At 33.3% G+C, this 15,315-nt stretch overlaps 1 protein-coding gene across 2 annotated transcripts in view; it reads left to right on the forward strand.

Annotated features, from left to right (window-relative positions):
- The window catches only part of Edil3 (EGF like repeats and discoidin domains 3), a 417,822-nt gene that overhangs the window by 265,723 nt on the left and 136,784 nt on the right, over positions 1-15,315 (forward strand). For both annotated transcript variants that reach the window (XM_070031141.1, XM_070031142.1), the window contains one exon: positions 4,521-4,702. In XM_070031141.1, the coding sequence (XP_069887242.1) occupies positions 4,521-4,702 (182 nt within the window). The remainder of the gene's footprint in view (positions 1-4,520; positions 4,703-15,315) is intronic.

Here is a 15,315-nt window from a genome sequence, read left to right on the forward strand (position 1 = left end):
ACCTCTGTGCAGGGTGCACATATAAAGACAAGAGGCCCAGTATTACTCCCAAAGGACATAAAGAACCAGTTCCCTTCATTTGGAGTCCTCTAAAGACAAACTTTCAAGGGTACCTTAAAGAGCCAAGCTTTTTAATTTTAAACACAAAGGAAAAGTGCTTTTTGCTCTTAGTACCCTCATGACTAGAGAATTCAGTTTATTGTAAACTCAATCTTTAAAAATTAGATAAGAATAATTGACCATTAACATGTGTTACTCTGTGAACCCAGGATTCATTCGTGAACTACTGTGTGTACTTGAATATTCTGTAGTTAGCTTTTTTTTTTTAAACTGGAGATAGGTGCTAGAGTAAGTATGTCAATTTTGCAAAAGATTGCTTGAAGGATGGAGTTGAAGACTAGAAGAAACAATTCCTACAAATTTGATATGGCAAAAATGAGACACTTCATATGAAAATAATTTCTAAAGTATGAGACCCTATGTAAATATAACATGTCAATGTGTTTTTTTTTATTGTGAAAATACTGTACAGTGGGGTTACAATTACATGGGCAAGATAATGAGTGCATTTCTTATCAACATTGTTGCCGTCTCCTTTGTTTCCCCTTCCCATCCCATCCTCCCACCTACTCCGCCCTCTCCCCCACCAAAGTTGTATTCAAATGTTTTTTTCTTTCATGCGATTGTTTCTAACACATTTATAAGATTATTTCTTTGTTGCTATGTATGTCCCTCCCCCACGGTATAACCTTGCTTTCACTGTATTTGATGTTCTTATAATTTGTGGAGGGGAAGGGAAAAAACAGATCGTTTAAATAGGGATACAGGTGGACCCATTGCAACAATGAGACGTCAATGTGTTTCTTAATTGCCTTCATGAATGAATGTGCCAGAGTAATTAAGTCATGGCAATGGTTGGGAGAATTATGGTAGGCCAACTATTCAAATATATTTTAAAAATCACACATTGGTGTTAGATTTATATGATAATGCAACATTTCCCAGCCAATATGTGTGATAATGCATTAACTACACAAGATGTTGGTAGGTTAAGAAGACTAGCAAAGGTTTCTTAACTGCATCTTGTGGATTGAAAGCTATTCTTACATTTAACTTGTTTTCAAGTACTGTGAGAATTCCCAACTTAACTTAAAGTCTTTTTATATATACTGCTGAATAATACTGAATTTGCAGTAGGCTATCATAGAGTTTGATGCATCAAGTCTGGTTTTGTTGCTCTTCCAGTCTATTTAATAGCATACAAAAGACTCTACTACAACTTTGTATGGAAACATTTCACAAAAGATGGAAAAGATTCTGAAGACTTTTTTAATGGCTGGAGCTTGAACTCAGGGCCTGGACATTTTCCCTGAAGTTTCTTTTTATTCAAAGCTAATGCTCTACCACTTCCAGTTTTTTTGGTGGTTAATTGGAGATAAGAGTTTCACAAGCTTTCCTGCCCAAAGTGGCTTCATAAGACAATATTCAGATCTCAGCCTCCTGAGTAGCTCAATTTACAGATGTGAGCCACAGGCTCTCAACCAAAAGCAATATTCTTGAAAACCTGGCTCTCACAAATTATAAAATCCAACCAAGTATCATCCTTAAATTTCCTGAGGCTTTTAGAAAGTCGGTAAAGAATTTTAGACTTATTATTGGAAACAAAACAAAAATCTAAAGAATCATTGTTTGAGTTTTTCAGTGCTAAGTTTTTTGGAGTGTGAAAATTATACTATTATCTGTGGCCTCTAATACTATAATTTTTTAAATGAATGACTTCTTAATATGATTCAAAATGATATAGTATGTGTTTATAAAGTGTGAAGCAGCTCCAATTGCATGTTTAAAAATATCATATTACCTAGTTGATACATATTGGTGACTGATATTAATTTTCAATTGCCAAGAGGCAATTTTGCTTTATTAATAACATCTTTACTAATATAATTTCATGGGGATGATTACTCATCCACATACTGTCATCCTCTGGCAAAATATTTATGTTTTGAAGTCATTAGAAAAATGTTAGTATTGTACTTAGGATTACTTACATATCGTGGTTTATTGAAAAGTACACTTATTTTCATATGTCACAGCAGTTCTCTTTACTGTTTGAGTATTAAATGTGAAAAATCATATTAAAAGCAATGAAAATATGTATTAACAATAAGAAATACCATTTTCACTTCTAAAAAGTATTATAATCAAGAGGTAAACTTCAACATGTCATATTTACAATCAATCCCAATCTAAGCACAAACATTTTATTACTTATTAATGTTAGAATTTGGGGGAAATATAAATCTAAAATGCTTGTGGTGGTAATTTAAGTTATTTTATGATAGTAATATGCTCTTTTCATATTTTATTATTGTAATTGAATTCATAACAGGAATACTGTACCTATTTTCCCTATCTATACTAAAATACTTGAACATGATGCATGATGCATGCAATGTTTATAAAAATTTAAAAATCAGGTGGTAGCCATGCAGTGATAGCTCATTCCCATAATCCTAGATACAGAGATAGAGATAAGGGAAGATTATTGCTGCAGGACATCCCCAAAAAAGAAATTTTTGACACTCCATGTCAACCAATAACTTGGTAAGTTGTCACATGCCTGTCATCCTAGGAAAATGGGAAGCATAAACAGAATTATAGTCCTTTTTGGCCAAGGCTAAAAGTAAGACCTATCTCAAAAACAACTAGAGAAAAATAATGGAAGCATTGGTTAAGTGGTTACAATGGCCTAAACAGCACAAAGCCTTGGGTTAAAATCCTAATACTGAAATAAATTTAGCAATTTAATAAAATTTAGTAATATGATCCTACTGATTTAGAATATTCAAGGCTGGATTTAATAAATAAGTGAAATCTATGGGCATTTTAACCTGTTAATTTTAAATCAGAGTATTTTTTATGATTTTATTAGGAAATTTTAAGTTTTCAAGGCTTGGATTTGTAGGGGGAAATGTTAAGATTTTTAACTGCAAGATCATTATAGAGATTGAATTTTGAATTGTAAATATTACAAATGTATTTTAATATCTTGATTGACTTATTCTGTCACAGAGTTACCAAATCATAAAACTAAATTGTGTTCTTATTTTATATAATTTGTAAATAGAATGTGGTATTTCTATAATTTTTAAGGCTAACATAAAAATTATACACACTGACCTTTTTGGCAACACGGGATTGAACTAAGGGCCTAATGCTTGTTCATTATATAAGTTAGGAAAGAAAACTTTATAGTAGCGAAAGTTTTTCTTAGCAAAAATGCTGTTAGCACAAAAATTATTTTGATTAAAACTTTAAATATGTGCTACTCAAGAAATAATAAATAACCGGTTATTTGCTGAGTTCTAGTACACTGTTGATGAGAATGTAAACTTATTCAACCACTCTGGAAAGCAGTATGGAGGTTGCTCCAATATAAAAACATAGAATAAATATATGATCCACCTATTTTACTCTTGGGCATTTATCCAAAAATTACAAACTATGATTCAGTAAGGTCACGGGTACAGCCATGTTCATTACAGCACTAACCACCATAGCCAAAGTATGGAATCAGCCTAAATGTCCCTCAATTGATGAATGGATGAATAAATGTGATATCATATAAATGATATATGATATGTGATACATATATATATATTATATAATCAAATTTTACTCATCATTAGAAGGAATGGTATTTTATCATTTATTTAAAAAATGGAAGTATATGAAAAAATGTTAAGTAAAATAAGTCAGGCCCAGAGACACAAAGGATGTAGATTTTTCCTTCATATGTGGAATTTAGAATTAAGTTATACATATGTAATTAAACTTCTTGAGATGGCATGCAAAGTGTATACAGTGGAAAAACTCACAAGTTGAATTCCTTGGAAAGGCTAACTCATAGTCCAGCAAAATCAACATCAGGAAGCGAATACTTGAAAGGGAAGTAAGGTTAAATGCAGGAATTAGATGAATAAAGAAAGGAAGGAGGGAGAGAATGCAGTTATAAAACAATTGATATCTTATACAATTATGAAAATGGAGGAAAGAGGCAGGATGTGGAGGAATGAGGAAGAATAATCAGAGAGATGTCATTGATCAAGATGCATTGTATTCGTAAACTGCTTTGTGGAACGACACCTCCTTCGTAGAAGGACTTAAACATAATAAAAATATATTTTATAAAAGAAAAAGTGAATGACCAGGTATTTGTTGAGAGCTTCCAAATTATGAAGCTTGATAATCTCTGAGAGTGTACAATTTGGAACAGACATTTTAAAATGTTTGTCTTTCTTATGCTTTTGTTCATATGATCCACAGTCAAACAAAGATAGTAAAGTAAAAAGTGCATATCCTGATTAGGAAGAATGACTACCTGAATTTAATATTCACTATCTAACTGTAGACAGGCTAAATGAGCATTATTTTAAAAGTATTTCTTTTTGAAATTAATAATGTTTGCATGTGTACGATTTCTAATAGATTTGCATTTTGTTCTGATTTGTTCTCAGAATGTTCAGGCCCATTGGGAATTGAAGGTGGAATCATATCAAACCAGCAAATCACAGCTTCGTCTACCCACCGAGCTCTTTTTGGGCTTCAGAAATGGTATCCATACTATGCACGACTTAATAAGAAGGGGCTGATTAATGCCTGGACAGCAGCTGAAAATGACAGATGGCCATGGATTCAGGTAACAATAACATGGGTAAAAAGTTGTTGCCAGAACGATCTGACTCAAGAAAGCAGGTAAAAGAGAATTCACCAAAATTCTTCCTCATGGTCAGAGAAAAAGATGATGTGGTTCAGAGACAAGCCAGCTACAAGTTTTAAAAATACTAAAACATGTACATGCTAAAATGATTAAAAGTCTTGCAATATGGATTATATGAATACGTATGTGTATGTATATGTAATATATACATATATAGTATTTAACTTATAATATTTGTGGCAATTACAAGAAATTACATTTATTCTCTGTGTGTGTCTAAACAGTATTTTTACATATCCAATACAGAATAAACAATATAGAATAAACAGTAGAATATGATATATCTGACTGTCCCCAGGACCCTCTTTCCATAACTGAGGATATCTCAGTTTATACTATCATCTATACTTATCTGCTAGCTATGTTTTAAAACAAGAGAAGACAATAGTTCGGTGAAATGTTAAGTGCTTTTGCAGACACAAATAGTAGGGATGCCAACATCTGATATTCTATCTGTTTAAGTGCTTTATGAACAGTCTAGTAAAATGATATAGAAGACTAGATGATAGCTGATCAAAATTGATGTCTATGAAAGATTATACCTCTGTTGAAATGGCACAATCAAATCTAACAAGTTCTTGATGCACGCTAAGGTAGTAAAATTGCAATATACAGAGAGTCAGAGTATGAAGGGATTCTTTTAAGAAAATACAGGAAAAATAACATTTGAAGTAGGCCTTGGAAGATAACTTTCACGAGATCCCAGATGTCTAGGGAATAGTTTGATCAAAGGTGCTACATGAGAACTGGGAACACCTTGTAGAAAGTCCTGACAAGTAAGGTGGCTACATGATCTGTTCATATGTAGTGGTGAGTTTGTTGTGATGTAAGATCATATTAACAGATTTTGACCTCATTTCAATGAAATGGAGAACTACTGTAGAACTCTGATTCTTTTATATGACTGATGTGTTCTTTTTGTTTACAACAGTTTTAGAGAAACAGGAAGTACCTAGTGTGATGCTATTAAGTGCAATATATAAAAGTTGTTTTATAGCCATCTCATCAAAAGGAAAATTGATTTGTAGGGAACTGGGAAGATTTCCATACTTTAGAAGGGGGGCTAGAATCCCATCCATTCAACTACTACCTTTGTTGAGCTCTCTTAAAAACTGTGATATATCTTATGTGAATTCCTTTGATACAAACCTGTACATGTTACCTAAAGGATTTGTTTGGTTTTATGAATTTGTGTTTGCATTCATGTGCAGAAATTACTCATTAAATTACCTGTGACTTTCAATCTGTAGCCATGTGTATAAAGAGAATTATAGAGAATGAAATTGCCACATCTATACAATTTTTATCACATACCCAATTAAGGTTGAAAATAGATACAGAAACATGCTTGTATGCTATTTACTACTAAACACCCAAAAGTGTTTTTAGTACCTCTACTTGACTGCTTTGAAATGTATTTGTGGAATTGGACATATGATAAAAGCTTTAAAAGATCCTGACATAATATGTCCAGATTTTTTACTTTATTTGTGTGCTACTTTGTTGCATAGTTTATGCAGTGTATCATTCTGCCTTTCAGTGTATGAATTTTAAGCCCTCTTTGTCCCATGGATTGTAGAAAAAATGGATTTTACAGAACATTACATTGGTTATTTCTCAGACATGTAGACTAAACATGACTTTATCAACTTTAGCAGAATTATATCTTCTCTTATTTTAAGAACAATGAGATGATGATGATCATCATCATCATAATAAAGGATTTTCCCTTGACTGTGAAGGTGATAATGAGCTCTTAGACAAAAAATAGTAAATGTAAGCATTATATATGCTTATAATGGGTGAAAAATTAAAAACTTATCACATCCTCAATAAATACTTAGTGAAGGAGTGCAAGATATATATATTTTACTATTGTATACTTCAACAACAACTCATTTATTAAGCTATTTTTCCCTCAAAAGAAAATAATTGTCAATTATTTAAAGAAAAGCTACATTATAGAGAATGAGAAGTCTAATCAGGTAGCAAATCCTGTGTTGGAGCACTCATTATTAATTCTTCTTGTCACTTAATTCTTTTATTTATATTCAGTCCTTCAAAGGAAATGTTTGAGTACTTTGCTTAAACCCACTTGTAATAAGCATTGAATTTCCCTAATCTTTAGGGTGCCTAGCAAACATGCTCTAATTATTATTCAGTTTAATTTTCTTCCCTGTCCTGATAAATGAAAAATGAAATTGCCGTTTTAAATTTACATGTTCAGAATGCAATTATTAATACTACCACAATGTTCATAATTGGTCCTGGACTTAAAGCATTAATATGGTACATGAAATACAAAATACTGATTTTTTTCTTTTTGCAAGGTTTTATGATCTCCGTTTCTTCACTTATTCTTTTTTAGCGACTAATTAGTCATACTATTATACATTCATTTACTAGCATTATAGAATACAACTTTCTATCTTTGACTTATAAGTGTCAACTTTACACAGCAATGGAAATATATCTTGATTTATCTCATTTAAAAGTACAAGAAGATTATGTAAAACATTCAGATGCTTTACTAAGTAGGCAGTGTTAGAATGATAATTTATTTGTTTTTAAAATATGTAGTCCTTTTTCTCATATATATTTATTTACTTTCATGACAATGTAAAATACATTTTTACTTTTTTTACTTCTAAGGTAATTTTGGTTGCCTATACATTGGATTTCTAACCGTTCAGTATTTATTGAATAAATATTTACTCTGATTCTCCCCTATACTAGTCACTAAGGGAAAAATTCATGTCTTTGAGATACTGAGAATATAGGAAATTAAGAAGTAAGCAGAGAACATAACAATATAATATATTTAGACTTCTTTTATATTGTCTATTATCTATAAACAATCAACCTATTTTAGTAGGGCTCTTGTTAAGTCTAAAAATATTTTATCATTTTAAGAAGTGGAAAAAATCACAGTATGTTATCAATTACATAGCTACATTACTGAATGTTGTTACATTTGATGAATGTGGTATTGTAGAATACTAAAGTACATTTCTTTTTTTTTTTTTAAATAGTAACCAGCTTTTCATTTATTTTCCTTGATAATTAATCTGTTGATTAATACATGATTGTTAGGAAGTTTTTTCCCTTATAATATACACACTGCTATGTTAACAAGTTTTAATAAGTCAGTATTAGATTTTGTTAAGTATATATATATATATATGTACATGCAGCTTATTTTTTTAATTTAATTTAATTTTATTTGTGAACATACTGTACAGAGGAGTTACAATTACATGGGCAGGATAATGCGTACATTTCTTACCAAGCATTGCAGCCTCCTCCTTTGCTTACCCTTCACATCCCTTCCAAGCCTCCCCCCTCCCCCCCAATCCCAATCCTTCTCCTTTCCCCCCTCCCACCCCCCCACCCCCGCACCGACGTTGTAAAGCTCGTTTTGGACACGACAACTTGTACTTCTCATTGTTGCAACAGGTCCACCTGTATCCTTAAACAACTGGTTTTTCCCCATCTCCTCCACAAGTTATACTGACATCAAATATAGTGAAAGCAGGGGTTATACTGTGGGGGAGGGACATACAAAGCAACAAAGAGATAATCTTATAAATGCGTTAGACACACATGCATGAAAGAAAAAAAAACATTAAAATACACATCTAAGGGTTCATTTTCCTGACATCACATTATCTGACCTTTTCCGCTTGACTCATACATATACTAGATATTACAAATAAGGGAAACCATGGGACCTATGTTTCTTTGGGCCTGGCTTACTTCACTTAATATAATTTTTTCCAAACCTTTCCATTTCCTAACAAATGGGGCAATGTCATTCTTTCTGATGGAGGCATAGAATTCCATTGTGTATATATACCACATTTTCTTGATCCATTCATCTACTGAGGGGCATCTGGGTTGGTTCCATATCTTAGCTATGGTAAATAATGCTGCAATAATCATAGTTGTGCTGGTAGCTTTAGTGTGGTCTTGTTTGTAAACATTTGGGTAAATGCCCAAAAGTGGGATTTCTGGGTCATAGGGGAGTTCTATCTGAAGTCTTTTGAGGAACCTCCATACTGCTTTCCAAAGTGGTTGAACAAGTTTACATTCCCACCAACAATGAAATAAGGTTCCTTTCTGTCCACATCCCCTCCAGCATCTGTTGTTGTTAGAGTTCTTGATTTTGCCCTTCTAACTGGAGTGAGGTGATATCTCAATGTTGTTTTGATTTGCATTTCTTTTATGGCTAGGGATGTTGAACATTTCTTCATGTGCTAAAGTACATTTCCACATGAAAGTTAAGTTACTATTACTCGTGTTAGTAATAGCATTTACCATTGAGGAAAATATAGATTTCAATGTTTTTTAATGCATTACTCTTGCAGAGTAAGTGGCTGTGACATTAATATGGTCTCCTATATATCGCCAACATTGTGAGTGGAACAGATTGAGATTTCCTACATTTTAACGTACTCAGAAATCATGGATCATTTACTAAAATTGGAAATTGCTGATTTGCTCCTTAGACCTCTTGCAGGTCATCCTTAGACTGCACTCCTGAAATGTCAGATTTGCAAGTCTTGTATTTGTACTGCCTATAGTGAAGAGAAACTTTGGCTTGCTTATTGGGGCACTTTGTTGAGGTAACAACAACTAGATACGACTGTATAGACCAGAAAGAGAGAAACCAGTGAGAAACTATATTAAGGAAAGCCAGTAGGAAGCATGCCATTTAACGGAAAGTCTAGAAACTAGAGGGCAGCTGACCCACACTATGGCACGATCAGAAGTGCATCCAACTTCTGCAGCAAATTCACAAGCAATACTATGCATTTGTGACCAAACAATTACTTTCCTAAATGACAGATGACAAATGTAAAATATCCTATAGAAAAGTCATCTGACTTCTACATTTTCAACAAAATTATAGTTAATATAGAATACCTCTCAGTCCTCAATGAGCAAAATGTGAACATGTATCACAATTTTCCATAGTACAAATTCTTTAATTAGTCTAAAATATTAGTTTTAACTTATAAAGTTGATTGCTAAAGCTGAAAACTATAGACTAATCATTAATCATTTAACACTCTGTAGAAAATGTGTGTGAAAATATTTGTGGTATCCTTAGACACTCGAGAATCCTTGAGTTATGCAAATCACATTTTTTGGCAATTCTGGGGTTTGGACTCTGGACTTAGTGGTTGCTAGAAAGTTACTCTAATGCATGAAATATGCTCTGAAATTTAAAAAATTGGGATCCCACTTTCCTAAGGCTATACTGGACTATGGTCCTCCTATTTTGCATTCTGCATAGATGAGATGATAGGTGTGTACCATTTATCATTTGAAATGAGATCTCACAGACTTTAGTAATGATCTGGACCTGTGATCTCAACCTACCAATAGCTGGCCTGTTGTGAGCCACTATGCCCACCAGCATGTGTCACTTTCAAAAGCCAGAATTTATGATGTGTTCTTTTTCTTTCAGTTTAATTTCCAGATCTAGATTCTGAAGAATGTTGAATGCAGCCATTTTTGCTAACTTCTCTTCCAAGTAAAAACTGTTTTGAATGTTTTTGTTTTCTGAAAACAAACTGGATTTCCCTTGTCCATAAAAAGCACTTTTCTAAGACTAAGTATAAGATGTTAATTTATTATTTCTTCATTAGATCTTGAAAAGAAAATTACTAATTTAAAGTTGTCTAGAAGAACTAAGATATGAAAATATAAGTGTTTGTTTAATTACTTAGAGGGTATTTGGGTATTTGCATTAAGTAAAAATACTCTGATGTTTCTGTGTTGAAAGTTAATGTATTTTGTCTTCAATTATCTCAGCACTTACTATATTTATACTGTACTAGTTTATATTGATTACTCATTAACTTTCAGGAATGTGTTTGAATCTCATTTCTGTTTCCATGAGCAGGATGCTGTGATATTTACTCATAGACCTATTTTTAAATCTTGAAACTGAGTTTCTTTTAGGTTGTCTATTGTACCCCATTCTGTCTGCCTGTTGACATCCAGCATCCTCACTGTTCTGGGTTTCTTGGCATTCTGCACATTCATGGGCTTACTCCACCGCTGTGTTGTGCACATATACTGCATGGCTCAAGTACTGATTTTATTAATATTCATTAGATACTGCCTCATTATTCTATTCTCTATAATGTATTTCTTGTCTCTTATCTCCAGAGTTTGAAGCAATCAACTTTATTCCCCACTCTGCCAGATGTATATTTTGCATATGCCTATCATAGATTTAGACACATTCTAGGGCTTTTCCTTCCTATACTATAATCACTTAATAGTAGGGAGTATATCTGACTTAAATCTATTTCAATGACACTTTGCATAAAATTTATAACAAATAGTTGCAAAGAATTTACTAATAGAACGACAAAAATCAAAACAACATTGAGATTCTATCTCACCCCAGTTAGAGGGGCTAACATTAAGATTTCAAACAACAAATGTTAATGGAATCCTATTGCACCATTGATGGGAATATAAACTAGTAAAACCACTTTGGATGGCTTGGAGATTCCACAGAAATCTAGGTATAGATTTGCCTTATAAACTAGCCATACCACATTTAAGCATCTACCCAGAACATTACAAGTCAAGATATGGGAAAAACACTTGCACATCCACATTCATTGCTGTACTATTTACAATAGCCAAAATATAGAAACATCCCAGATCATGCACAATACTCGAACGAATCAGAAACATGTGGTATATGTACACAATGGAATTTCATTCACCCATTAGAAAGAATACTATTATGTCATTTGCAGGGAAATGGATGAACCTCAAAACAAATCATTTTAAGGGACATGAACCAAGTTCAGAGAGATAAATGGCATATATTTTCTCTCATATATGGAAGCTAGTTCTAAAATATAACTGGATATGATACCTTATGTAGGACTCTAACCATTCACACACAAACAACCTGACTAAAGGGGAAACTCTTAGGGGAGGAACCCAAAGGTATAAATGGTCTGAACGTCTATAATACTATTTGTCCAAATGAATTCCAGAAAATGGAAACATATTTTGTTGTTAGTATTGTTATTGTTGATGTTGCTATTTAGTTTGGTTTTGAGGGAGCAATGAAGGGTACAGAAATGGAGGAGGAAAAGTGAACAAATGAAATCGTAATATTCAGTAGACACTACGTGGAAAATTAATTATGCGACTTGTAGGCAGGGACGGGAGAGGGAACCTAGGGGATAGTGAAGGAATAGGTGGCATTGATCAAGAAAAATTGTACTCATTACCTGACTTATGGAAATCTAAGTCTTTTGTAAACCGCCTGTATAATTACAACAAAAATATTAATAAAAAGGAAGAAGGGATACTAAACATAAAAGATATAAGCAAGTAAGTAAGTCAGTCCCAAAGAAATTTAGGCCCCATGGTTTCTCTTATTTGCAATAATTAGTATACACATAGGATAATCTTATTAGATGAGCTGAAAAGCTCAAATGCTATGTACATATGATCATATAAGATTATGCTAAGTGAAATGAACCCCAGTCTTTGTTGTTATTGTTTTAAATGTACTGTGTGATTTTTTTATTGTTTCCTTTGTATGTTCTTCCCCCTATGGTATATTTCCCCTGTTGTCACTGTACTTGATTTTGGTACCCTGCATCTTGTATATACTTTGTCTAATCTGGGGAGGGGAAGGGGAATAACAAAACCCTGAAACAAGGGCATAGGATGACCTGTTGCAACAGTAATACCCACAGGACAGTATATTGCAAATGAACTTTACAACTTCGGGCAGGGGAATGGGGTGGGGTGTGGAGGAGTGTGGGAATGGAGGAGAGAAGGAATACTGGGACATCAACAAGGGAAGGGGTAACAGTGTTAGACAAGAAATGTACTCATTGCCTAACTCATGTAACTGTAAGCCTCTGTACAGCATCTTTACAGTACAATAAAATTAAAAAATAAAAAAAGAGCAGATAGTTTGTTATGCGAATTACAGCACATTAAGAATGCGCAAGTAACTTCCTTCACATCCAGCCATTTCATACTTAACCCATTTGGGTTGTACATGGTTCAATCGTCAGCACATAGGAAAAATCTAACCCATCTGTAGGGCAAAGGAATCTTACTGTCTGTTGATTCCAATTTCAATCCCATTCATTCCTCATCACTGCAAAACTCTCCTACAAGCAGTAATAAATAGGTGCATGTGAAATTTGTAAATTGCTTGCCAGGGAGTCTGCTGGCTTAATTCTGTGTACCAAATACCACTATCTTACCATCTCGTGTTGCATTTGTGTTGCATTTCTGAAAGTAGGGCTTGAACTCTGGGTTTGGGCGCTGTTCCTGCGCTCTTCAGCTGAAGGCCAAGAATGCTCTATCGCTTCAGGCACAGTGTCACTTTCGGTTTTCTAGTGGTGTATTAGAGATAAGAGTCTCACAGCCAGGGCTGGTTTGGAGCTATGATCCTCAGATCTCAGCCTCCTGAGTAGCCTTGTAATCTTAGCTACTGGTACACAGATGGTTACATATTTTTGTAAATGTGTCATCACAAAACTTTAGAAACCTTGGGCATACTATTACCAATATAATTATGTCTTTTCCCGCTAAGATTAGTGTACTTATAAAACTTTCTAAATGGCAAGAGCCTATAACTTAATGAAGTTTAAAATTAAGTTACTTGTACATTTTTTAAACACTAGTAGTATTCTCTAACTTAAGAAATGTATAATTTCACTCTTACAAAATCTCAGACTTGCAAATTATATCTTATTTCTGTTGCTCATAAAACAAAATATAGTTACATAGAATTGTTTAAACCAATTTTTATTGCCTATTAAATTCTTTATAGATAATTCTCTAAAACATTCTTTATGTGAAAGTCTTCTCATTATGCTTGTTTTACATTTTTTCCAGGAGAAAACCTCTTCTATATTGACTTTTATATTTACAAAGGCTGACATTTTAAATGTTCTAATGCGTCTCTTCGTTTCCATCATTTCAAGACTGTTATGAAAGGGGTTCTTCTGTTTGTTGCTTTCTTTCAGTTTCTTTTTTTTTTATTGTGAAAATACTGTACAGAGGGGTTACAATTACATGGGCAAGATAATGAGTACATTTCTTATCAAGCATTGTAGCCTCCTCCTTTGTTTCCCCTTCCCATCCCTTCCCATCCCCCACCTCCACCCAATCCTGCCCCCCCCCCCACTAAAGTTGTAAAGTTTGTTTTCAACATAACGACTTGTACATCTCATTGTTGCAATGGGTCTACCTGTATCCCTATTTAAAATTCTTTCAGTTTCTGATATTGATAGAATAAATAGAGGTTTTCAGTGAGGTTGTGGAGCAGAAAATTTTACTTATTGTCTATTGTGCTATTGATGGCATGAATAGAGAAGTTTTGAAAATTAATTGAAAAGAAAAGCAATGCCTTTTAAATTTAAAATTTCTGGATTAACAAATTGTCATAGTCATATTTATGGCAAATTTATGCCTAGTTCTTTTCTTTTTTAATATATATATTTTTATTGTAAATATACAGTACAAAGGGGTTACAGTTAGGTAATGAGTACATTTCCTATCAAGCATTGTTTAATCTTTATGTGCCCAATTTATAATGATCCTGGACTCTATTAGAAAGATTTAGCACCCTGGATTTGTATTTGTACAGTTTCCTAATGCAACACTTTTACATTGCTCCCTGAGAAACCCTCTTCAGTACTTTCCTGGGCATCTCCATCCAGCTTTAACCAAAGGCATTTGAGATCTGCCTGTGGGAGAGGTTGAGCCTGGGACAGTCAGCTACTGTCATTAATATAATAATTAGTTTAATAGAACTACAGGAATATAGAAGATTTACTGGAAGCATGTACTCAAGTACCAAGATGTGAGAAATGCAGAGAAGTAGAAAACTGTATCTGAACTAAAGGTTTGATTGTGTCTTTATGTTTATTTTCTGGGAACTACTGGGATTACTGTTTGGATAGACCTGAAGGATCCCTTATTTCCATAGTAGACAGTGAACAAATTTGTTCTGCTCCAGTGGCTCACTGAAAACCTCCTTGTGTTTAAAATAAGAGCCAATACCAAGCCACTTGGCCTGATTCTGAAAGCTTCATTTTCTTGAGGCAGCTACTAACTTGAAACCATTTCTGTATGGGATAGATTAGTGATTTTTGAAACAAGCTACATATTGTTAGTTAATTAAAGAAGACATTCACTATATTTAGGTTAGAAACAAGTTTCATTTTCCATAATATGATATATTGGCTTTGTGGTTTAAGAGCCAACATTCTGGCACTAGGCACTGTTTTTGCTGCTTCATATACAGTAACTACCTAATCAGTATCCTTATGTCTTTCATTCAGATGTAGAAATCTAGGCATAGAAAACTAAGTTGTTGTTGTTGTTGTTTTGTTTATTCAACTAGTATTGTGAAATATATAGAGTCAGGTAGCTGGTGTTTGAGACCAGCTCAAAACTATTCATTGGTTCTACACTACCATTTGACTCTTGTTAGTTCCTTTTTATTTTTTTGTTTTTTG

Source organism: Dipodomys merriami, unplaced genomic scaffold (assembly GCF_024711535.1).
Source record: "Dipodomys merriami isolate MVZ:Mamm:240054 unplaced genomic scaffold, mDipMer1.0.p SCAF_20, whole genome shotgun sequence".
Taxonomy (NCBI): Eukaryota; Metazoa; Chordata; class Mammalia; order Rodentia; family Heteromyidae; genus Dipodomys; species Dipodomys merriami.